Source organism: Drosophila ananassae, chromosome 2L (genome assembly GCF_017639315.1).
Source record: "Drosophila ananassae strain 14024-0371.13 chromosome 2L, ASM1763931v2, whole genome shotgun sequence".
Taxonomy (NCBI): Eukaryota; Metazoa; Arthropoda; class Insecta; order Diptera; family Drosophilidae; genus Drosophila; species Drosophila ananassae.
Genome location: NC_057927.1, coordinates 8,722,343 through 8,747,164, shown reverse-complemented (window position 1 = coordinate 8,747,164; position 24,822 = coordinate 8,722,343). Strand labels below are relative to the sequence as shown.

At 45.7% G+C, this 24,822-nt stretch overlaps 4 protein-coding genes across 10 annotated transcripts in view; 3 read left to right on the top strand and 1 right to left on the bottom strand.

Annotated features, from left to right (window-relative positions):
* Positions 1-1,293: 1,293 nt before the first annotated feature.
* Positions 1,294-2,939, top strand: LOC6499755 (putative gustatory receptor 93c). The gene is made up of 2 exons (XM_001953951.2): positions 1,294-2,673; positions 2,743-2,939. Exons 1-2 carry the CDS (start codon positions 1,639-1,641, stop codon positions 2,905-2,907), a joined length of 1,200 nt encoding a protein of 399 aa, XP_001953987.1. The 5' UTR covers positions 1,294-1,638; the 3' UTR covers positions 2,908-2,939.
* A 48-nt stretch (positions 2,940-2,987) lies between these two features.
* LOC6499756 (putative gustatory receptor 93b) lies at positions 2,988-4,116 on the top strand. The gene has a single exon (XM_032452193.1). It carries the CDS (start codon positions 3,004-3,006, stop codon positions 4,111-4,113), a length of 1,110 nt encoding a protein of 369 aa, XP_032308084.1. The 5' UTR covers positions 2,988-3,003; the 3' UTR covers positions 4,114-4,116.
* Positions 4,117-12,220: 8,104 nt separating this feature from the next.
* LOC6500825 (gustatory receptor for bitter taste 93a) lies at positions 12,221-24,047 on the bottom strand. The gene is made up of 3 exons (XM_001953949.4): positions 23,881-24,047; positions 12,515-13,723; positions 12,221-12,454 (listed from the first exon to the last, which is right to left on the bottom strand). The coding sequence occupies exons 2-3, from the start codon at positions 13,562-13,564 to the stop codon at positions 12,260-12,262; spliced, it is 1,245 nt and encodes a 414-aa protein (XP_001953985.1). The 5' UTR covers positions 13,565-13,723; positions 23,881-24,047; the 3' UTR covers positions 12,221-12,259.
* The window catches only part of LOC6499757 (peripheral plasma membrane protein CASK), a 35,458-nt gene continuing 33,180 nt past the window's right edge, over positions 22,545-24,822 (top strand). For 4 of the 7 annotated variants that reach the window (XM_044716429.1, XM_044716426.1, XM_044716427.1 and 1 more), the window contains exons 1-2: positions 22,546-22,940; positions 24,433-24,805. In XM_044716429.1, the coding sequence (XP_044572364.1) occupies positions 24,747-24,805 (59 nt within the window). In that variant the 5' untranslated portion in view covers positions 22,546-22,940; positions 24,433-24,746. Of the gene's footprint in view, positions 22,941-24,432; positions 24,806-24,822 lie in introns of all 7 variants that reach the window. The other 3 variants (XM_044716420.1, XM_044716439.1, XM_044716421.1) reach the window with 3 other exon arrangements.

Below are 24,822 nucleotides of genomic sequence, written 5' to 3'. Positions count from 1 at the left end.
CACACCTCGATGCCTATCAGGAGTTCCATTTTCATTTAATAAATGTGTTAATAAATGTGGACTAGGCTACAGTCTAGCTCTGCGTATATTCTTGTGCTTGTCAAATTAGACCAGATTATTAGAAATCCCAGCACAAATGTCTCCTGCCACTTTTCGTATACTTTGTGACAGTTCTGGATCTTATCAACTAACTGCCGCAAAGGCACTATTAGATGACTATACTTAGTCAACAAAGCAGTTTATATTTTTACCTCGACTGAAGTGTTAACAGTCCTTTGTAGGATGACAATAGCCAAATTAATCGCCGTACTCCTTCGAGGGTTATTGAAGTTCTCCCAAATAATGGGAGTGGTATTTTTTCAAATTAAGAATAATGATGTTCACAACGTTAATTGGTTGAAGTGGATTTCCGTGATTATTCGCTTGATAATTGTATCTTCGTTTTTACACAACTATATCGTTATAATTTTTCGCCTAAAGTGGTTTATTTTGACAGTGATAGTTGTAATACGACTTTTAACTTGCCTCCCCTCCAGCTGCTTCCTTATGGGGCTCCAAATTTTCCGGGGCTCGCAAATCATTGAGTTGGTGAAACAATTTTTAGAACTTTTCCGAAAAGTGAAGATTCTGTGCAGGCGACAGAAAATGGGCTTTCGAGGCAAAAGGGAGTTGTTCATAATTTTTTTCACTGCCTGCACCATGCCTCACGAATTACTATACATCTTGACCTTAAGACCCTCGACCAAATTGAATTTCGAAGACGTTTGGAAAGTTTACAGCAATGGATACATAACTGTGGGCACAAATGTCTTTCTGCACATCAACTTTCTGGTCTATCTGAGTTTTGGATTTCTGTACTCGGAGCTCAATAAGTACATTGCCAACAATCTGATGCCCCAACTTCATGACCATGGTCTGCAATCTGATCCGCGCCAAATGAGGAAGCTGCGACGGAAATTGGAAAAATCTTTCAATCTATATAGAGACATCTTCACAGTGAATACTGTGTATCTACGCCTTTTTCAATTGCCCCTGGCTCTCGGACTGGTTCAAAAAATAATGTTGGCGGGCGCCGTGGCTTACGTATTGGTAATTGAGAGGAAATTTCACAGCTTTTGGTTGATAGTCATAATCTTCAAGCACATTTACGATCTTCTATTGCTAACCTATACGGTGCAGAGGGCAGTGACTGAGAGTTCCATCATTCGATCGTTGAATTTTGAAACCTTTGAGGTCTCCAGTCTCAAGGAGTTTCGCATTCTGGTGAGTTTCCACAGCTCTTAGTCCTAGCAAGTTTATATTTTCTTTGAATTTCCTTAGCTGGATACGTTTTACACTTACCTGAATATTAACAAGTTCCGAGTTTGCATTCTGGGCCTCTTTGATGTCTCGAATAGGCTTTTCGTTTTGGGCTTGTCGGCCATTATCAGCTGGCTGGTATTTGTTACACAATATGGTCTTCGATTGGGACACTCTTGGAAGAATTAAAAGGCTAAAATCTCACAAATATCCTTTAAGAAACAATCAAACAAAATAAACAACCTAACCAAGTAAATAAACAATCCAAGTAAATAAATAAATAAACAAGTGCTGAATCAAATTTACTTTTTCATTGCGAGCTCTAGCCAGACCTCAGTCATGATTCAAATCCTGAGAAAGGTGCGCCTTCCGCTTGTATCGGCCGGTGTCCTGCGTTTCTGTTACTACTATGGCAGGGTTCTGGGTGTCATTTCCTTTGGAATTGAAAGGAGAGTGTCGGATGGATCCTTGGTGGGCCGCAAACAGCACCGCTTCAAGTGGTATTGCCTGAGCCTGCGAATACTGTGCATCCTACTGGTCTGCTTGTTTTGTATGCCTTACGTATTCGAAATCGAGGACCCTTATGAATTCACCATACAATGCATTCGATTGACGTCCAGCTTTTTGTGTTCTATTTGCATCTTGGTCCTTCAAACGGTCTACGAGCATGAGCTCCTTCGGATGATGAATGGCTTGCTGCGACTTTTCCGACGCGTTCGGCGCTTGTGGTCCCAGAAAAAGTTCGGACTTGGGGGCAAGCGAGAGTTCTTCCTATTGTTCTTCAAATCGGTGTGCTTGGTCTATGAATTGAAGTGTCAAGTTGTCCAGTTGTGCAGTCCCCCCGACTGGCTGCCTACCGCAACCATACTGGGAGAGATTTTAGTCGAGATTGGCTCCTTGATGATCATACACATTGGCTTTCTGGGCTACATGAGCATAGCTGCCCTCTATTCCGAGGTGAATAGCTTTGTGCGGTCGGAGCTGCGGCGCCATCTAAGGTCCCTAGAGCGTCCTGGAGGAGGATTTGTCACCCGTCGTCACCTCAGGATCGTGGGCAATCGGCTGGATGAGTGTATCGAGGTCTATAATGAAATCGAGAGAGTGGGCAAATCCTTTCATCGCCTTTTCGAGCTCCCCGTCTGCATGATCCTGATGTTCAAAATATTTGCCACCGCCGTACTCTCCTTTGAAGTGATCATAGAGGACGACTCCTATCCCAGCAAGGCCGGCATATGGGGTCTGGTACTAAAGAGCTTTGCGGACGTAATACTCCTGACCTTGGCGGTTCACGAGGCGGTGGGAGCCTCGCGGGTGGTGCGCCGGCTAAGCCTGGAAAATTGTCCCCTCAGCGAGGACAAGGACTGGAATATGAAGGTAGTACATACAGGTTTAAAAAATAGTTAATATATAAATTAATATATAAATTAATAATCATTTTTACAGTGGGAGATGTTCTTGAGTCGCCTCAACCACTTTGAGTTTCGGGTTAAGCCCTTGGGCCTGTTCGAGGTCTCCAACGAAGTCATTTTGTTCTTCTTTTCCGGCATGATTACCTATTTCACCTATGTAGTGCAGTATGGAATGCAAACTAATCGCTTGAAAATGTAAAGATGTTTGATTTAAAAGCTTAAATCACATGTAATTCTATTTCCCAGACCAATTTACTCAAATTACAGGAATGGTACTTTCTTAAATGGCATGTGAATGACAAATATTTACGGATTGATTTTAATAAGATTAATGGAATACCTCGTTAGGCAAGCCAATCACCTAATGGCTTATTTTAGTTATGACTTCCATAAGCATTCAGTCATGTCCCGAACTACAAGGATAACCGGGTGGTTGCTCCGATTTTTTGCCCTGCACGCCAAAGTTTTTGGAGTAGTAACCTTTCGAATCGAATGGAAGGAGTCCCGTCTGGTGGCCAGGAATCTTAAGAGTTACCGGTGGTTCTGCATATTGCTGCGACTGATCATAAGTGGAATTTATGGATACAGTTTCAGTAGCTGGACAGTACAGCTTAAGGACTGGCTGCTCATAGGCTTCTTCACCCTTCGAATGCTGGGGTGTTTGCTCTCCACAGCTGTTCTGATTGTTCTTCAAATATGGTTCAACCAGGAGCTGCTAAACTTGGTCAACAGATTCCTGGAGCTCTTCCGGAGAGTCAAGAGGTTGAGGGGCGCTAAGCAACATGGTTTCGGAGGACGTCATGAGCTCGTCCTGATGTCCGTCAAGCTGATTTCCCTGATCTATGTGATCTTTACGTATAAAGTGTTGTCCTTCTCGCCCTGGATCATGCTGACCATTTTCGGCGATTTATATATCTCCACGGGTGCTGGTATAGTAATGCACCTGTGCTTTGTGGGCTACCTTAGCCTGGCCATACTGTACCAGGACCTGAACACTTATGTAGATTGCCATCTAAGAGCCCAACTTGGCTCCTTGAGGGACGAAGATGAGGCTGAAAACGAGCAGCCCTCCCGGCAGGCCATTTCCAATTTGGACGAGTGCTTGAACCTCTACGAGGACATCCACAAGGTGGACAAAGAATTCCAGAGGCTCTTCAATCTTCCCCTATTCATTAACTTAGTCCAAAGCCTCCTGGCCATGGCTATGGTGTCTACCCATGCCATCTTACGGCGGCAGTACATAGTTAATCTATGGGGCCTGGTACTCAAGCTACTGATCGATGTCTTACTTCTAACTCTAGCGGTTCATAGGGCCCAGAGGAACTCCCGAATGATTAAGAGTCTCAGCCTGGAAAACTTATACATCACGGAGAGCAGAAGTCACCATATGAAGGTAGGTGGATAGGTATTCCATAACAACATTTCTTATCTATTATATCACTTCTAGCTAGATCTGTTTCTCGGTCGATTGCTCCATCAGGAGCTTCGCGTTTTCCCCCTGGGCCTCTTCGAGGTCTCCAACGAGCTGACCTTGTTCTTTCTTTCGGCCATGATCACTTTTGTGACATTCCTGATCCAAACGCAGTGGCAGAAAGTCTGATTCTCCGTCACGGCTTGGTTGCGGCACTGCACCCTCCCGAATCTCGCGACCCGACACACCTGTCGACCCACCACCTGCGCCCACCTGTCCTGCGGTTGCACGCAACTGGAGAAAACGGAGGTTACAAGCTTAAATCGGTAGCTGGCAGGACCCAATTCCCAATTTCCGCCTAACCGTTTGTTCCGCTGCAGTTTTTCCCATGAAACCTGGTCGCGGCATTAATTAAACATTCATGCTGACGTCGAGCAGAAAATTTATGCACCAGCCGAAGGAAAAGAAATGCCGAGACAGAAGTACACGTTAAAAGCCGCATAAAAACAAGGCCGAGGCCGTCGCTCTAATTAGCATAGGTTAGGGTACAAAGCCCCGTTCCACAAAAAAGGGCCCATAAAGGTGCACTTGCCACTTGCCACTGCAACTGGCACGGCGCTGCACTTGCTCTTCGGAGGCAGGATACAAAAAAAATAATAACAATAAAAAAGGGCAAAGGACCGACAGCGGTGATAAAAAGTCAAATTACCCTGCAGATAACTGCCAGGGAACCGAGATGAGATGAACATTATTATCTCGAAAGGGAATGGAGACTGGATGCGGAATAATGACACGATTTGTTCTGCTTTAGCTGGAGAGCTTCGTACCCATTCCTGGGCAGGGAGTACTGGATTCTGAAGAACGTTACCCAACTATTGGTTACAAGAATTATCACTTAATGAATAACTGAAGCTTGTCTTGCTTCTATTATAACACTCTAGTTACCTAAGTCGAGGTTGCAATACTAGTTTCATATTTAAGAACCTTGCGAGTATTTTTTGTAAAATGTAAATTACACATCGGAATAAATTAACAACTATAAGCGGCTATGTGGGAGATATGAAAATGGGTTTTGAGTCGGTAAATGGCCTCTGAAAATAAAAGCTGGACTTTTATTGTAGCTCCCTTCAATTTCTTTGTGCGTGCTGTGTGTAAACGGCAAAAGATAATCATAAAACATGGCATTGCTTAAATAATTGTACTTCATAAGAGACATAACCGAAGAGCTGGTGAGAGAGGCCCCGGGTTGGGGCAATTTTTCCCATGATTGTTCTGCTGCTGGCTGGGTAATTATGGGTCACTTTTTTCACCGAATCTCTTTCTTTCCTTTCATTCCGCAATTATCATACTTACCTGCAACTATGTTCCATACATACTACACACACAGGATGGTAGAATCATGAGGAACGAAAAAAATTAATGATGCTTTCAACATTTCACTAGACACAGAAGAACATGAACTTTGGGTTGAGTTGCTGTTGCTGTTGAGTTGCAGGTAGCGGTGTTTGCTTTTGGCCAAAAGGCCCCACCCGGCCCGGTCGGAACCTGGTTAAAAGTACAGCTAGCGAGCGGATGGAGGAAATCTCATCATTATCTTTATGACGACGATTATGCCGATGAAAGCCACCGATTTCGATCAACAATCAGAACGGTAGCAACTTGGAAATCAGCAGGGAACGAGCAAAAATCCACTTCGAGACTCATTAGCCCTAAAAGCTTTGGGGCCCCGGAAACCCGTCGATACCCGCTAAGATGTAACCGCACTGCCAGATATCGTGGCGTGATTGCTATAATTCTGCCATACAAATTGAGTGCCTAAAACCGAAGAGCGACTCCCACAAAAGTGATCAAGAAGCCCTTTTGATGATCGACAATGGACGTAATTAGCCCTAATTTATTTATGGCTTAATCACGCAAAGGTCTTTGGGCCAGATAGTGGCTAGAGGTTATATTTTATCTAATCTGACTTTTCTGGACTATTTCAGGGGATGGCCTAGAAAAAAAGTGTTCTTTAGGCTCGAATTCTGCAAGTCTTAACCTCTACTTAGTAAGGCTTCAAGGGCAATAGCCAATAGTCACCAAATTGGCTATCTAATCTGCGTGTTTATCGTTTTATTAGCCATAATTCACGTTTCTGGCCTGACAGGAATCGGAAGCTAGCTGCTTGCTGATGTGACACATCACAATCAATCATCAATCAATTTAGGTCATATTCAATCAGGCTGCCATCACGAATCGCACTGGAATTTTCCATCTAAGGAATGCATGTCTAAAATTGACTTTATTGCCTTTCGAGCTGCATACGCAGAGGCAGCTGTCCCGTCCCCTTGAGCTCTTTTTAGCCCCACAGCTCCCACTCGGTTGTCAATTTTATGCATGAGGCTAATTAAAAATGGCACATTAATGCAATTGCCGGCCCAACCTTTTCTAGACGCGTTGCCATCTAAGCACATGCTCGTACTTATATACTATATGTGTGTCTATAAATACAAATGATGATTGAGGTGGGCCTGAAATAAAAGTAAATAAATTGTGTTCCATAAAAATAGTTTATTATTTAAGTTGCGGTTGTTCCCTCAACATAATTAGCCCCAATAATAATGAAACTTTAAGGAGCTTTCGTCACCATAAATTATTATTATCAGAAAATCAAAATAGTCATACAACAAGTGGCCAAGTAGCTCTGGTTTGCCTCTGAGGGCTATGACTAATTAGTAATACTTTGGGGACTTGAACTGCGGGGCTGAATCGATTCACCCTATCCAACACAGCCTTTTATTTGTGTGTGAATATTCGTATTTGTATGCAGAAACCAAGTAAAGACAAAACGTTTCGCAGGCGACTGTAAAAGTTGGAGCCCCCAAAGAAATTGGCACGAGCTGAGCACACGTCTCCAACTGGGAACTGGGAGTTGGAGTTGGATTTTTGGGTCGGGGGCCATCGCCTCGGATCTGGTTGGGGCTGCTGGTGCTGCTACCAAAGGCGTACAGTTTCTGGTTCGGCATTTTACGAGCACAACACATATGGCGGCGGGAATCTGGGAATCTGCGAGTGCGAGTGCGAGTGCGCGGATCAGCGAAGGGGAACTCGTTTTGAGGGCCTTCTCAGCTTTTGGGGCCGCGTAGGCGCTCGACACACGCCCAGTGGATGGTTGGCTGGATGGATGTTGAAAGACGAAAAGGCAACGCAGCGCGTGTGCAACGTGCCAGGCCGCCGTCGCATCTGGAGATCTACTCAGATCCAGTTTGCCAGATCCCCAGCCAAAGCCCAACAATATCCGAAGAACAGACAACTGGCAAATCTCGGCAGCAGAGCGAAACACAGTAGCTGCAGGCCAGGTCGGAATGACTCGACTCGAATGGCGCAAGATAATCGATGTATACTAATTATTTGCTTTGGCTGCAACTGTTTGTCATGCTCCGCTCAGTGGCTGTACATCTGTGGGTACAGCAAAAACAAAAAGCGTCCAGCAGAGGCCAGAAGTCCACAGGTCCACAAGTCCACAAGTCCAGGAGTCCGGCTAAAAGGCCCCACAACTCAGCCAAAGCCCAATCGAGCCGGCCGACGGTAGCCAACACCCCAAAGAAAACAGTCCGGGATCTGCACTGAAATAAATTTAATACGTCTGAAAGATTATGCAATTTATTATATAATGAATACCTTGGCTCTCTATTTTAATCTGACATTGATACGTAAATCTTTGCTTGAAAGTTTCGTTGCGAAATGAAAGCAAATCGTTTCAAATGGCATGGGTTTCAATAATCAGAAATAATAATAGAGATATGTTATAGAGATTTTTGAATAGAGATACATTGTACCTACCTATGAGCTTCAACAGACAACTGGCTAGATATTTTATACTATACCTCAAAAATAGCTCAAATCGCATAAGAATTTCGCTCAGTGCCCGAACTTGGTCAGACGCACAGATGCGAGTCCCTGAGTGGAAGCTGTAGCTGAGCAAATATATCGCCGTCAGCTAAAATAATGGTCATCGACAGCAGCAACAACAGCAACTGGATTGTTGTTGCAGACGATCTTGGGCAAGGTTGCGGACGATTCTGAGTCTTGGAATGGGTGAGGTGAGGGTTCTGTGAGGGCCTCTGGGATGGCTGGGATATAGGGGAGATATTGGAGGGGAAGATACATAGGGGAGAGCCGAAAGCACTCCGACGAACTCCGCACGGTAGTCAAGTTTAGACACCTTAAGTACACAGGAAAGCGTCATTTATGCGCTCGTTTTCAAAAACGACAAGCACTAGGCGTGGCAGGCCGAGGGGCAGGCCGGACAGTGGGGGGTGGCGGAGGGCCGGCTGCCCCCGGGCCGGGTTGCACGATTAATTGCACACACCCGGTGAAGATCACTTTAAAACACAGCCAAATTATAGATATCCAGCAGCCTAGATTCAAGGCCAAAATATTGCATATTGCATGTTGCATGTTGCATATTGCAGGTTGCAGGTTGCATGTGGCTCCCTCCCCCAGCCCGAAAATCGATTTCAATCAGCCCCAACCTATGAGATTCAAACAAAAAACAAAAACAAAAATAAAAATAAAAAGCACAACTAAAAGTACAGTCCACAAAGATCAGCGAGCAACAGCAGCAACATCAGTGGAAGCGAGAAGGCCCCGGCCCAGAGCGAGATGGGGGATTTTACGTCAAGTTTTCGTTTCGGCTTTGGCTTTGGCCAGCTTTTTTGATTTGGCCGAGACGTGTGGCAAGCCCAGGTCTCGTCTCGGAAACAGGTTTCTCCGATTTCAGATTTGGGAGCTGCAAAAAGTTCAACAACTGCTGCAGATGTTGTTGATCTCTGTTGTTGTTCTGCCGCCGCTGCCTCCAAGTGGTTGGTGTTGCAAAGACAAGTAGCCGAGAGACAGCGACAAACGAGCGAGCGTTGCGTAAATTACACGAAAGAATAACAAAAACGCACAGCCCAAGGAAAATAAAAAGAAAATATTAAGGCCAAGAGAAACAAGAATAGAAGACACTGAAAATTCAGTTTTTCAAACCTAAAACTATAAATACTTGGCATTTATGGATGTTGTATCTTTCGGTTGGGAAACCACTTTATGGGAAATCTTTTATTCGAGATTCGAACTCGGAGAGGCCTGTAACCGCAAGCCAATACACTTTTACGATCCACTGTAGTAGGTCCCAGTTATTAAATGGCAATACGTTGGGGCTCGCTCTCTATTTCTCGGGTCGCCCCGTCTCTTTCCCCAGCGCTCAGCCCTGCTCTTTCTAACGCTTTTGCTGTCGAATTCCATATGCCCCAAAGTGCGTTAATTTGTGGGAAAGTGGGTCAGATATACACATCGAATTTTGAATTCGGTTCATCGAACACACAAATAACGAAATGTCAGGGCTTGGGGGGTGTGGGTGTGTGGGTGAGGATCACCGCCCCCCGTCTGGGTCTTCTGGCCTCCCAAAGAATGACGCTTTAAATCGCATTTCTTCTGAATACGCCATCCAATGGGTGTAGGGTACTCGGTTTTGTTTATTTTTTGGCTGGGGATTTAATTCGAGTTTCGAAGTGTGTCGCAACGCAACTGCAACGGCAGTAGATAAGATAGGGGAGCCTCGGGGTGCCCCAGAGGGTTCTTGACCTCGTTTCGGTATTCCATTTCGTAATATTCAAATTGTTTGCCAAGTCGCAATGCCAATGTGGCCCTAATAAAGATAAATACGAGTGTGTCAAGAGACTTGGCTCGAAATCCGTTTAAATATTTGAAAAGATTAGAGCCTTGGCACTTTCATGGATCAAGGAGGCGGCACTGTCACCGTTTCCAGTAGCACATTGGGATTTAAAAGTGTCAAGAGCGTTACTACCTCAATGCGAAACCAAAGAACCCAGCCCAAAACCGAGAATCTGTTCTCGAGTTTATCTCAGATTTCTCAGTAGGGCATTCGCAAATTCGTGGAAGTCGGCTCTGCGAGGTGGGGCAACTTGTTGTTTTGGCTTTGTAGGTTTTTAGGCCAAAAACGGGTATTTGGCATTTGCTGTTTTTGGCATCGGAGTACGAACGAACCACCGAACGAGGCGTAGTACGCAGCTGGACTCCCCCGCCGCCGCGTATCCGCCAGATACCCGTACTCGAACTCGTACGCGGCCAACCTTTGAGATACAGCACAGCCCACAGATGTTTTCTTCGGGTGATTGTGTTGTTTGTATGTTCGCGTATCTGTCGCCCACTTAATTTACTATGCATTCTGATCGTATGTAGTATGCGGCGAGTATGTAGTGGCAATAACAACAGAAACACAATCGAAGAATTTATCGTCTCATGCTCGTTCTCGGGTCTAGACTCTAGACTGCCTCCTCACCTCCAGCTCCTCCAGCTCCAGCTCCAGCTCCGGCCTGCTCCACAAATGAAGTTCAAACAGCATTTGGGCACGCTTGTTTGCCAGACTCCCACCCCGTTTTAGGGCCCGCTCTTATGACAAATGAAGTTGTTATTTCGAATGTGTCACGTTTGTGGGCACACGATCTGCCCCATGCCACTGCCACCGCCGGTGCCTAGTGCCCCCAATCCCCCCACTTTGAATCACGCGCCCTCCGTTGATTGCGATTGTGGTTTCTATTTTGTTTCCGCCGATTCGTAAGTGAAAGTAAGTATCCAAAACATGACGTAGCGCCCCCTCCGCTTGTTTGGCTTGTTGACTAGAGCGGCGGCTTCTGTGGATTCCGAAGGTCAAAGGGCTTGCCGCATTATTTACCCACCAGCTTGATAGGCCTCTAACAGGGGGTCCTAAGGGTTCTACGCTTGGGGTTTCTAGAGAGCCGTGATTATTGATAAAGGGTGCCTTATCCCAAGTAGTCTTAAGTTAGTTTCAGCATTCCAAATTAAACAAACATTTCTTTGAATTCATAGCATGTTTAGGGACTCCCCCTGCAAAAGCACTGGCCACTGCAGCTCTGCAGAGGCGGCATCTTTCAACTGATTGTGGCATCCCGGCAATGCAGCAGCTTCGGCTCCCACCTGGGTCTTCAGACCCCACCCCAAACCCTGTACTGGGAAAACTCCGAACTAATTACATTACGGAATACCTGAAATGTTGCAAGCGGCAGGAAATCAGCGAAATGGGAATGGGTCTCCTCCTCGTTCATTGTTTGTGGAGTGGAATGGTCTTGGTGCTGGATCCCCGCCGGTGATCCGATCTAAGTTGGCCGGAAATATGCATGGCTTGTTGGCCCAGCTTTTGGCCAGCTCCAAATGGGCGCAAAAAACAGCGAACAGCGAAAAATTTGAATGTGCTCTCGTCAGTGTCAGGAATTGGAAGATCCCCTCTCCTCCTCCTGGCTAGTGGTCACCCCATCCTCCCTCGAAACATTCCTCCTCCCAAAAAAACAACAGCAACAATCGTGTTCAGCGAAGCAAAGAGCTCGGAAATTAATTCTGTTGCAGGCAAGGCGCGTACTTTTGCCGTTTTGTTTGCTTTGTTTCCATTTCGCCAGGTCAGTTGTGATCGAATCCCGAGCCCAGATGACTCCACTATAACCTCTCCACGTACTTATTATATACTGTGCAAGGGAACACATATATAATAGGCGTGACAAGCGCGCTACGCTTCGCTGACGCCCAAAAATAATCAAAGACAAAGGCTTGAGTTCAGTCGAGACGATGGCGATGACTATGATGTGATGGAGTTAAGTGGGGGTGGGGCACACTAAAAAAAAAAACCTTAAAAAATGCCCAGAAGGCAGAAAGAGACTTGGTAGTCCTTACACTAGTTTTCCCAGTGTAATGGAAGTAATGGAGGTGGGGCTGAGTAGCGGGCGTTCAGGAGTCGGAGGAGCTATGATAATTACACCGTGTCAGACGTGAAATTTCAATTTTTTGTTACTCATTCGCATTTCTTTTAAATATTTTTTGTTGCTCGCTTAACGAGCTCATCTCGGAGGCACTCCGAAAATTGTACCAGAATGTCTTGTGGCATGAGGAAGGTATAATGAACGATAATGAACTTTGGGAGGTTCCAGGTGAACTCTGCGGTCAGGGTTAACGCATTCGCTGGGCAGAGGCAGAGATGGAGATTTCAACAAGAGTGGGTGCTGAGAAAGTCTGGGAGACAGTAATTAAAATAAAGACACAAATCTAATGCTAGATTACACACATATTTATTAAAGAACTCCAGCCATTACTGGGCCTCGAACTGCTTTCGTATCTCCTCGGATGCCTCGAACCCACCTGTGATTCCGAACTGAATCATTATGAAGAGGTATGTCACCACGGCAGACAAAATAACCAGGATGAACTCATTGTTCAAATGAAAAAAGCCCAATACCTTAATCTCGAGCTGCTGTGTCTGCAGCTGGCAGAGAAAAGTTTCTACCTGTGGGCATTGAAAAAGCATAAACAAAACACATTCATTTGGGATGAGAAGTCAGCTCACACTCTTGTCCCACCGCTGATCGATGTCAGTACAGACCACGTCCAGTGGAAACACCTTTGGCTTCTGCGACTCCCCCACGGCGTAGTCCGCGCACATGATCAGCAGGACGAGGTTGGCCATTTTCACAAAGGCCATGGCCAGGGAAATCAGGGCCGACTCGTCGTCCTTCAGATACCGGAAGATGCACTGATAGAGCATCAGACAGATGTTGATGAAGTTGTAGTAGATGCAGAACAGTATCTGCCACTGCAGCATGCGCCTGAATGCGATCGTCACGGCGTAGAGTTCACTGTAGATCATCGCAAGCTCGTCCAGCTCGTCGGCGTAGTCGCACAGGAGTCGCATTTTGCGATACTTGCTCATGCGGTCCTTCTCCTCCCGGGAGTCTATGATCTGCATCCGTTCCAGCATGACCGAGATGTTGTTCGCCATGTGCTCGTACAGGATGCCGGAGACCAGGAATCCCAGGAAGCAGACGTCCAGGACGAAGAGCGTGCCCAGCCACATGTAGATGCCGAAGATGACGGCCACGGCAGCCACGATTTCCGTAAAGTGCTTCGCGTTCAGCATGGGATACAGTTCGTGAAAGCAACCGACCACGGTGACGAGCGTCTTCAGGAGGAAGAACACTACAAACTTCGTCGGGAACAGGTGCGGCAATCGAGTCGCCGACCATATTCTTTCATAGAGGCTTAGGTATCGATTGAGCACATCCCGGAACTGGGACTCGCCACTGGCCTGGATGATGAAGGAGACCACGGCCAAGACGGAAACCGATGCTGCCTGGATGGCGGCAAACAGTTCCGCGTAGCTCTCCGGTTTCGACTCCACAAGGTGAGCGGAGAGTGCCGGCCATACGGAGGCGTAGATGAGAACCACCAGACATCGCCAGATGATGCTGAAGAGCTTGATGGAGCTGCCGCTCTTCGGGCGCTTAAGCTGCAGTTTCTCCCTGTCCAAGGTCGAGGATAACACTGACAGGAGTCGGGCTACGCGGTACACCAGGAGCAGCAGGAATCGCGACCAGTTCTCACTGCCGGTTGGAGCCATAACCAAATGTCAACTGAACTGGAGCAAATGGCGTGTCCTGGCGACGGCGACGGCGATAAGAATCCCGATTGGGAGTCGATGTTATTAATTTAATGTGTGGATATCGGCAATTGCCATTCACGCTCCGCTGAGTGGCGCGTTGACTGATTGGCCCCAGTCCTTTAGGTCCGGGAAATAAATAAAAACAAAAAAGGAGTTGAGTTATAGTTGAGTTTCTCGACTATAAGATACCCGGTACTTATAAAGATCTTCCCAATCCTGATAGTCTCTGAGATATGCGAAGTGTGGGACTTGGTTAAAGTGACACTTTTCTTTATAAAATAATAAGTTTGTTCTACGTCATGATTGACATACATTCCCTCCAATACAATATACCCATGGACTCTACAAGTACCGGGTATGGTAAACAACAATCGGGAATCGATGATGATGGACAGGCCTGCCCCGGACCTACACATATAATATCATCCAATTGGCTGGTCTCTGCGGCAGGGTCTGGGTCTTGGTCTTGGTCTGGGCTCTGAGTTCTTGGGCATCGCCCTTCGGGCCCAGGCCTCGCAACAGATGGTGCTCGAGAATAAAACCATCATCGGCACAAAAACGAAAAAAATGGGCGTAAATTGATATTTATGAACGTGTCAATAAAGTTGTTTCGGGGTTGAGTAGGATCAACAACAAAAATCTCCGAAATTCCCATTGGAATTTTGTAATGAGGTGAATGGACGGAATATAGGAATTCATAGTCTGTTCCATTTTCTATTTTCTGAATTATTAATTCGTAATATAATAATAATATTTGTAATAAACTAAACTCAGTAAAACACGTGTTAACATTAAATATTTAATTTGTCAAATATTGTTTGGCTAATTGTTTATATTTATCAACCAAAAACAAGTGTATAATCAATCTCTTTCGGCTGTATCTTGTGTGGCATGTTATTTAGACCTATTAGCAGCGTTAATTCTACTCATTATCTTGATTCTCCTAATTCGAATGTTAGCACCCAATCTGTTGCTGAACACACAACTCAAAACGCCAACAATTAGGTTTCCATTAACCTACATAAGTACTAAATTAAATAGAGATAGTGGGCATTACAAACATTGTGGGGAGGGCCTTCAAAACTGTCCCTTAGATTACGTTCCAGTTATTAACAAAATTATTCTGGCCTGGACAAAGTGTTTTAGATAATTCTTCTCAAGTCTGAAGTCTTAAGATAGTATTTGATCGGGAATTGCCCGTTTATTTTTCCTACTGTATGAAGTTTACGATTCTTATCAGCCAGACCATATTGCATCGAGGCCCTGACCCGTTTGCTCATTCGTTTTCATTTAAATAGTATTTTGAAATACGCTTCAATGCGAATTTCATTTCCATTTCCATTTCAATTTCAATGCACTCGCGGCCAATTAGCAAGCCGATGACTCCAACCGAATGGGGACTCGGAGGAGTTGGAGCAAATGGAGCCCTCACCGATTTCCATTCCCATTTTCCAACTTCCCACTCCCACTGGGGCCTGCCTGCCTGCAAGTTGCCAAACACGTTTGCCGGGGCATTAGAATAGCTCCACTTGGAGTCAACGAACTCGCAGCTGCGAGTGGTTTCTTTCATCGAATCCAGCCAAAGTCGTAAGAGTCCGCAAGTACAGCAAGAAGGAAGTCCGTCCAGTCTCGAGGAGCTCTAAAACTGGCAACTGGCAATAGAAAAACAACAGAGTCAACAGCCTTCGTCGAATCCAGTTGGGGCGTTGCAAGTTGCTATTGCGAGTTGCAGACAGCAAAGCAAAACACACGATCGCAGTAACCAGCAACAGGTCTAGTCCTTCTCCGATCAACAACTTGGATGTGGATGTGGATGTGGATGCGGCCGAGGATGGAGATGGAGATGGAGATGAGGATGCGGATGCGAATGGAGTTGAGGTTGATGCTGGAGGTTGAGGAGCAGCAGCAGCAGCAGCCACGGCTCAAAATGGGCGTGCAACAAGCCTGGGCCCCCAATAACTGGTTTTCCTAGATAGATATAGACAGATAACGCCGCCGCTCGACAGTCGCTGCTCTGCTTGGCTCCAAACTAGCAACTAGCAACAACATCCAGCGACAGAAGCAACAGCACCAGCAACTGCAACTGCAACAGCAACAGCCTAAGCATCCTGCAACCAGTTTACGTACAGTTCGCCTCCGTGTTATTACGATCCAAAGTACATGGGGTAATTGCATGGAGCAGGCCTGACCCCAGTCTCCTGGGCCCCAAAGATGACCAGGCTGATGAGTCCAGGGGATAGGGCTTCGCTTGTCAGATGCACAGGGAGAAGTCTTGCATAGTTATAGACTAACTTACTCTTAGTTAGTATTAAGTCCTGTTGTACTTCTAATTCTTAGCTCCTTTTAGGATTGCAGATCTGAAGAGGATATCTTACATATCCTAGATATCTTACATATCATACCTATTATTTTCCCCCAATTTCTCACTGTGTCTGAATGTAGTAAGATGCTAGAGCTGCTCCATCTGCTGGAGCGGCCAATGAACTGGTGGAAAGACAATAGGAGCAGGTCCAGAGCCAAGCCCTGATCTCGGACTCAGAGCCGAGCTATAATCCAAGCTCCAAGCTCCGTGCTCCATGCTGCTGCAGATGTAGCTGCTGTGTTGTTTTGCTAAATTGGAAATAATTGCCCCGGGGCAGTCGCAAAATGCACGTGTGCACTTTTCAGTGACGAAGGCGAAACATTTCCGAGGGGGGTGTGCTCTTGAGGATCCTCAACTGCCATTGTCCGACTGTCAACCTGCAGGTGTTGGGGTTATTTGAGGGAAGGAAAACAGTAAGCCGAATTAAAAGCAAATTTGATTCAATCATATGTGCCTGTCACCGCCTCTGGCATTGCTGCTGCGCTGCTGCTGCGCTGTTATCATTGTCATCAGTTGTTGTTGTTGGACTCGGCTATGACATAAAGCGATCTGTGGACGGAGTGGGGGAGTGGGGCCCAGCTCAGATCGGCGAGCGGCGAATCTCAGATCGGCGAGCGGCGAATCTCAGATCTGCGAGCGGCGAAAGCAAACACAATGAGGAAAACGCAGAGCGGAGTCGTGGGGCAAAATAATAATAACAATAAAGTTGTGTACGACACAATAAAAAGTACTGGAAGGTTCAACGACATTAGGAGATTAGAGAGCATTCACATGCGACGACGCAGTGGCGAAAAGAGAGTGGTGGATACTCGCCCCAGTCGCCCCAGTCGCCCCAGTCGCCCCACTCGCATGCACATTTAAATACGTAAGTGTAGGAGAGAGTCTTCGGGAGATCGAATGCGAGAAATATTCGACGCTGGCGACGCATAGAGTAGAACGACCAGAAACACAACAAAAACAAAGTCATCGACATCACATGGATTTTGTGTTGATAGTCGAGGGGGGCGGGGGAGGGAGGGGGCCAAGGACAGGGCAAGGGGCAGGGACTGTGCCTCACCAGAATGAAACAGAACCAGAAACAGAAACAGAGTCAGGGACAGGGGCAGGGACAGGAAAATGTTTTTCATTGTCTATGCCCGTTGGAGAAAAACTAAAAGCAACCAGAGGGAGCCCCAAAGATGTCTTCGGGGTGCACTGACAAAAATTCTCCCCACCCTATGGATAGTAGCTGCCCCTCCCCTATATGCTTTTCTTTCAGTGGCCGGAGTTGCAATCATCACAGTTGCGGGAGACATGCCCCATGCGTTTGCATAAGCAGCAACAACAAAGTCAGAAATAGAAAATAAAAAAGAATCAGCAGGAGGGGGAGGACCTGCAGACGGTGCCGGGCCCAGGGGGTTGGGGGAAAGTCCATAAAGACAACCCATGCAAATTACGATGGGGCCCTGCACTCGACTTTTCGCCACCCCCGCCCCTGGCTACTTCGCATTTTGGCGTGTGTTGCACAAACTGTTGCCTCACTTGGATGCGTTGCTATTTCCATCCACTGCCACAGATGCAGCTGAAGATACAGATACTGATGCCACAGATACAGGCATCCATACCAAAGGTCCCTATTCCGGGATCCCCACCCAGGTCCAACCCCTGCATAGCTGGCAGGGCTAGAAGTCGGCTTCCACTCAATTTGGATATTTAATTACGGATGCGGAGTGCGGATGGGGGGAATCTGTGGCTCCAGCAGTCGGCTGGTGGTCGTCAATAGCAGAAGTTTGGAAGGAAAATGATGAGAGAAAAGACCGAACTTTGGATACTTCTCTTCAATCGCCATAAGGTTCCATACAATCAGAATCTCTGACAGCCTCTTTCCCCTCGAAGATTCCCCACCATTTGAATGTCAATTTCAAGATACCCTCGGAAGAAACAAAGAAAAGGGTTAGGGCGCAAGTGCTCGTGGAACTGGGAACAGTGGAGGCTGCCCGATTTGATTAGGTTTCAAAAATCGATTCTCCAAAGAATTTATTTGCTTTGCCGCCTCTGTGAGAAAATAAACATGGCCAGTCTGAGGCCATAAAACGGGCTGGAGGGGCGAGGAGCCTCAAGAATCTGTGGGTGGGGGGGGGGGGGCCTAAGACCTAAGATCCCTGGGACTGAGACTGGGACTTTCTTTCTCGTCTTTCTCTCCAGCCATCGAAGCGTTTGTCTCGCCTTTGTTTGTTATCACTCGAGGTCTGAGTTGGTCTGAGCAGTTTTTACGAATTGATTAAGGCGGCATTTGTTTACGACCAACAGGTAAACAGCCAGGAAGAAAAGGGGAAAACAAAGACGGCCAGCAACCCGAGGGAAGGGGCAGTAATTGAGGGAAGCCGACAAGCTTTCCGTTCAAATGCCTTTACAGTTGGACTGTCAATATGTTCGGGACGGAAGTAAAAGACATCAGTTAGTTTTGTTTAAGCCATTAACAAGGCGGAGTCTATATGCCTAAGCATGAGATACTGTTTATATCTTAGAGATACAGGCCTCATAACCTCGTTATGCTGGGGGGGTTCGTGCTGAAAAACACTTAAAACCGTTTACCGAAACACGGGTAACGGGTATCGCATAGTCGGAATAGCGTTTACTGCAGATTTTTCGGATAAACTCTTTGCTCTGTTCTGGATTCTTGAAAGTTATCTGACGATCGGTTGGGTTGGGTTTTCGGTTCTGGCGATGTAGTGATTAACCAAGCCATGACGAATAACTGCGCTGCTGCCGCTCCAGCACACCTGACAATTTGTTAATGAGAGCAACATCCCAGCAGCAGCAGGAAGCCAAGCGATAAAAACCAAAACCCAAAAAAATAAAACAAGCACAGCCCCGGCCGGCAAAGCAACCGAAACGGATGACGGATGTCCTGCAGAGGAGCTGGAGCGCACTGGGGAGTAATGGCCAAAACGAGTCAGAACAAAACGGAGCGGATCGGAGAACATAACTAACTGCAGTAAAAATGTAAATAATGCAAAACATTTTCTCACCGCGTTTCGCTGCGGCGCACTTTTTAGGCTTCCCTCGGTCACTTGGGTCTCGGGCCCCTTTCCGCCGGAAGGGAACTTGTTTCATGGGAAATGAAATGCAAGTGCGAACGGTATAAAAAGTGGATATATGGTATATCGCAGGGTCAAAAGAACAAATCATGTGAGAGATCAGCGGAGCTTTCTAATTGCGATGACAGTCAAGACGTCCAGCAGCTGTGAGATACAAGATACTAAATGGATAGACGGACAGATGACTGGCTGGATGGATGGATGGATGGATTGATGGCACAACATATGGACACTGAAACCGAGATGACCTTTTTCCAATAATAAATGGATATGCATATATCCCCAGTGCAGCAGTGTGTGAGTGGGTTTCCCTGCCCAGCCCATTTGTAGTGAAATTTAATCAAGCGTTTAATGCCAAGGTGGAACGTCGAGAGAATATAATACACGGGGATGGAACAGCGAGGGAGGGCGGGATGCACCTGGAGAAAAACTTCTCCCATTCTATACTTTATCCATGCTATAGTGGGATATAATTTCAGACTTTTCTCTCAGTGCCTAGAGGGTGGATGAGAGGGGCTTGGCTCGAGCGAGGGCGTTCTTAGTGATGCTGAACCGGGTTCAGGATACAGGGTTGGGTTGGGTTTGGTTTTAGTTTTGCTGGGTTTTCTGGACTGGGATCCTGCTGCTTGATGTGCCTGTCATATGTCAGTCCTTCAGTCTCCTCGTTTTTCTGCTTTTCCTCTCACCTACACCGCCGCCGGTTAATGACATTTTGCAGTTAATTGCTGCCGTTTCTGCCGTTCTGCGGCCCAGCCATATGGGCCAGTGGACCTGGGCCCGGTAAGCCAAGATGCGGAGATGCATTTCCAGGCAATGTAATTTGACTACATTAACCGAATATGCCACAACATGATCAGGCGAAAAGAGAAAGGCCCAGGAGGTGGTATCTGGGGATGGATGGGTATCTAATGATGCTGCGTCAGGGTCTAAGCCATCCATCAACTCCATCGGCAAAGTCAAGTACAGTCTCTATCGGCCTAAAGACATGGTTTCATAAACGAAGGTTCAGTGACTCACATTATTTCTTTATTAAAATATTAACTCTGAAATACAATGTTTTGAAGTCTCCTATCTTCTGATTATCAACTGTCATTATCCGATCAGATGAACGTCAGACTCTTATTGTACCTCCGTCCTGGAGCCACCTTTCTCTATATTTTTCGTTTTTGGCGCGCACTTTTTTGGTTCCAGCGGACCAGGTAATATCCTAGAGACAACAACAAACAGGAATCAGATTCAAGTAGGCAGGTATACGCAGCCGAGCGTAGGACTGAGGAGAGATACGGATATGTGTATTGGCAGAAACCTGTTTTTATAATGTCAATTCGAATCCTACACGTTCATGTCCATCCACACGCATTAAGCGCGACAGTCGCAAGTCCAAATGACGAGGATCGGGATGGAGGGACAGAGACGGGTATGGGGATCCAGAAAGAGAGGGGGCATACGCAGTGCGGGATGTGCGGGGGGGTATGTGCCACAGGGCACAGGAATAAGGAACTCGTTGAGTCGTTGGCGTTGAATTTGATTTTGATTTCACCTGAGTGGCTGGGCCTCTTCTCCCCTGCCTTTTATTTGTTTTTTGTTCTTCTGTTTTTTTTTTACCAGTTTGTTTTTGTTTTTGTTTTTATTTTTGTTTTGCTCTTTTTTGGTTTTTTAGTTCTGGTTGGCTGCCTTGGCCGTGTTTCTGCCTTTTTACTTCGCCTTTGTCAACCAACAAGGCAGCCAACAAATGCAAAGCAACGACCTACGACTTCTTCACGTGATCTCGAGTTGTTGTCCTTTTTGTTTACCAGTACAGTAGGCACTAAGGGAACGGACGTGCGATAGGGAAGTGTGTTTTTGTTTTTTGGAAGACTGTGCTGTGTAAATAGGAGAACTACCTTCTTATCGCTGGCTGGCCTCGTATAATATTTACCTCAGAAGGGTATATCCTGCGGGTGCATCCTGTACAGGGCTACCTTTTGAATTTCTGTCCTCATTGCTGCTCATTTACACTTGTTGTTGTTGTGTCTCCCCTGACTGATATTAGCCCTTTGTTGTTGGCTGTCCTTTTAAGGACAGTGGTTGTTGTAGTGAGCTCATTTCCATAAGACTGATATTTCATTTTTCTGAAATCTCGCCGTTCGCTGGCTGATATCCCCAGTTTTGTTGTAACTCCTTATCTTTTTGTTTCTTCGCTGTACCCTCGTCGGGGTTTTGTAATTGATGATGTTTACGTTCGAGTATTGGCCTGGCCCCTGTCTCCAGCCCCGCCTCCGCGATGGCCCGAAGATTAGGCACCTACGTTGCCAGGAGTGTGTGTGGGTTTTCCTCTTTTCGAGCTGAGGTTTTCACCGTGCCCGGCATACTAATGAAAATATCTTAATTTATTCTAATGGGCCTATCAAATTCTGTGGCGTAATAATAATAATAATAATAGAAAAAACTGAATGGCGCGTAAGTGGAAATAATGGTAATGTGGAGATATTCCATATAAGGAATGGTATAAATCACTGCCAACTTCTTGCTGAATTATATTTTTAGAACCAATGGCGAAAATTACGGCTTTTAAGGTAATTGATCCGCAATACCGCTATGCACTTGGCCATCAAACAAATATTTACTCGCACCACTCGGGCGGAAAGCGTTCGGTGTGCATGGAATTATCTGGGTTTTAATTGTTTTTATCAGATAGTAGCTTGTGCGAATGTATTTATTATATTTATCAAACGAGAGCAGGTGATCTTTGCAGATACAAGTCAAACAAATAATGTTTCCTAAGCTTTTTCCAAAGCGTTCCAACAAGAGCTCGGCGATGAAGTGATTTGAATGAATAATTTTGCGAGTTTATTTCATCACTGCAACACTAACAATTTCATCATACAAGGCAATAAAACATAAAAATTGTAGTTTCTGTCCACTACTAAGTCCAGGTGCTATTCTGAGAAATCAATTGCCTAGATGCGTCCAAAGATCCTATTCTAGGATGTTTCTAGGATTCTAGGAACTATATATTAGTAGTTATCACGTTTATCCAGTTATCGTGTCATTTTTTATAATCTTGCTTTTATATATTCCTCCAAATCTCTACATCTGTATTAAAAGTATTTTATTTTATATAATTGTTATTGGTTCATTTTTGTCTATGAAATTTAGTTTTGTTTTTCTTATATAGGTTTTTCCTGGTTGCCAGTGCTACCCATATTTAAGTGGCAACTTTTTTCAGTGCCACACAGTGGCAACGTTCTTAAGGGTCTCTCTGTAAAATTCAGGCTGTTCTCGAATTCCTAATTTTCTATTTTATCATAGAAGTGGAATCTTTTCTTTGCTTATTTATTTATGAATTAAATTAGTAAAATGCATTCATATTTAGTATTAAAAACTAATCGTACATTATAGTGATGAGAATCTTTTAGTTAATTTTACAACCCTGGGAAATTTAAAAAGGAAATTTATCTACTTTGAGGAATTTTATCGTTTTTTGAAATCTATCGATTGTTAGAGCGCTCCCCTGGTTGAGAAATAAGCTAAGAGGGAATTTTACAAAGTGCCATCACTGAACTGGTACCCGTCGAGTAAATGAATCTTTTTAATTGAAATGTGAAATAAATCAATATATTTAATAAATAAATAAGCAAAGATAACAATCCACTAATGCTAAACCGTTAATAGGCTGAAATCCACTGTTTCTGGCTAAAATTACCCGTTGGTGTCCAATCAGAACCAATCCCAATCAGAATCGGATCCAATCAGAACGGGTCGTGTTTGTTTTATGTTAAAATCAGAGAATTAACGAACTCCAGCCTCTCGAGGAGTATCTCGTGCAAGTACTCGAGTGTTGTGGCCAGCGGTGAAGATAATGGCAAGGCTCAGGCGCTGAATATGGCAGCGGAAAATTGAAAAATCGGTGGTTTGTACATGAAAATATATGCAAAAAGCTTGTGTATGTGTGAGTGAGTGTGTTTGTTGGGGTGTGGGTGGTGGCGGGTGGTGTCCTAGGAGGTGGGGCGGGGCAAGTGGATGCTGCGACACGAGCAATGCAAATCCCCAAGACAAAGAATCAATTTGCCAATTGCGAGGCCACTCGAATCTTGTAAGAATCTCATGAGCAGAACGGGCAAGTGCAGCTAATCTACATAGATACTGCACACTGGTGTGTGTGTGTGTGTGTGTGTGTGTGTGTGTGGTGGTGGTGTCCGTGTGTGGTAAGGTCGTGTGTGAAAGTGTCAAGGAATTTTACAACAGCGGGCGGCACACGAGAGCAAGGTGAATCCTTCGACGCCGAGCAGAGCATCCGAGAATCCGAGAATCCGAATCGGAGCCAAAAACACCGCGCCCCATGCGCAGCTCTGCATTAAACATGACTCTGAATCCTGGTCCTGGCCAGGATCTCGACTTCAGCACTCTCTCTCCAGCACCCTCCCGCCTCTCGCTCTCTCGCCGCCCAGAGTGCATCGTAAATTGTTGCACATTTAAATATTCATGCAACCCGGGCAGCCATCCAGCCAGCATAGCTTATAATTTTTACGATTACAATTTTTTGGGGAACTTTACACGAATTCGTTTTGGGCGCCTGCGCCCTGAGTGCCTTGCTCTCTTCCTGGGCCTCCGCCCGCCCGTCCGCCCCGTCCGCCCGGCCACCCCCTCGCTGGTTGCTGCCTTTCGGACTTTTTGGAGTGCCATCAAAGTTTTCGAAAGTGTGTTCAAGTGCTGGCCCAAAAGGCATAATAATACATAGTGCCACCAGGAACATGACAAAGGCCCCTCCCTCGGTGGAGGCCACCACCCCCTGCTAGGCACACCCCCCTGTGCTAAGCCCCCAGAGGCCACATTTCGGACGGCTTGTTTACCTTTTTATCTGGCCATCATTTCCGTTGCAAAATTCAGTCCGGCCGTGTCGAAAGTGTGAAGCTTCCTTCCTATCCGTCGATGTGATTTCGACACTTTGTCGCCGTGGCAGTGCAGTTGATTTGGGTTTACACCTGATTTCGAGTGTGATTGACGTATCAGAGGGCTGTTTTGCGATAAAACCAACTCTCGTTGGAGGACTTTACAAATATCTCAGTGCCAAATGAAATATATCAATCATTTCATTGTGACACTGACAGCAAACTTTGAGTTTCCGACTGTGGCATAAATGTATTAGATTTGTGGTTTAATTGGAACTACTTGCAAAGGACTCTCTTCAAGGCTTTCAATCTCAGACTTTTAGTTTAAAAATTGTTCAATTACTATACTTGGTTTGCTTGCTTGTTGACAGATAGTTTAGCACCTCTGGCCTGTTGAATCAGAGCTAAAAATAATTCACAAGCATGTCACATATAGAGAAGACTGTCAAAAACCTGCTCAACAGCCAGAAGCTAATGGAAAAACTCACCTTTACCATTTATGATTTCTTACAGCTCCCAAAATGCATCTCTAACAACAACAGAACAACGCATCTACAACACCAACCAACAACGAAGCAACAACTGCAACAGGGGCAACAGCAACATCTGACAGAAACCGAGGAAGAAAACGAATACTTTTTGGAGTTGTTCACTGGCCGGCTGTTTTTTTGTTTATTTTTTGTGTTGGGTTTTGGAGGGCAGTGGGCTGTAGGCAGTAGGCAGTAGGCGGTAGACGGTAGTCGGAGGAAGAAACAGAAAACAGGACACAACTCATCAATATTCGAAAAAGCAATTGAGTCGAGGCATCAATTCATCAATTATTCAAAATGACCGAAGACGAAATTCTCTTTGACGACGTCTACGAGCTGTGCGAGGTCATTGGCAAGTAAGTTTTCCCCATCA

What these genes read in the sequence shown, in the direction of transcription:
- LOC6499756 (XM_032452193.1), top strand. Translation starts at nt 3,004, where the DNA reads ATGACAAATATTTACGGATTGATTTTAATAAGATTAATGGAATACCTC.
- LOC6500825 (XM_001953949.4), bottom strand. Translation starts at nt 13,564, where the DNA reads ATGGCTCCAACCGGCAGTGAGAACTGGTCGCGATTCCTGCTGCTCCTG. An exon ending in ATCAGCGGTGGGACAAGAGT is followed by an intron (nt 12,455 to 12,514) that starts GTGAGCTGACTT and finishes CAATGCCCACAG; the next exon opens with GTAGAAACTTTTCTCTGCCA.
- LOC6499755 (XM_001953951.2), top strand. Translation starts at nt 1,639, where the DNA reads ATGATTCAAATCCTGAGAAAGGTGCGCCTTCCGCTTGTATCGGCCGGT. An exon ending in ACAAGGACTGGAATATGAAG is followed by an intron (nt 2,674 to 2,742) that starts GTAGTACATACA and finishes TCATTTTTACAG; the next exon opens with TGGGAGATGTTCTTGAGTCG.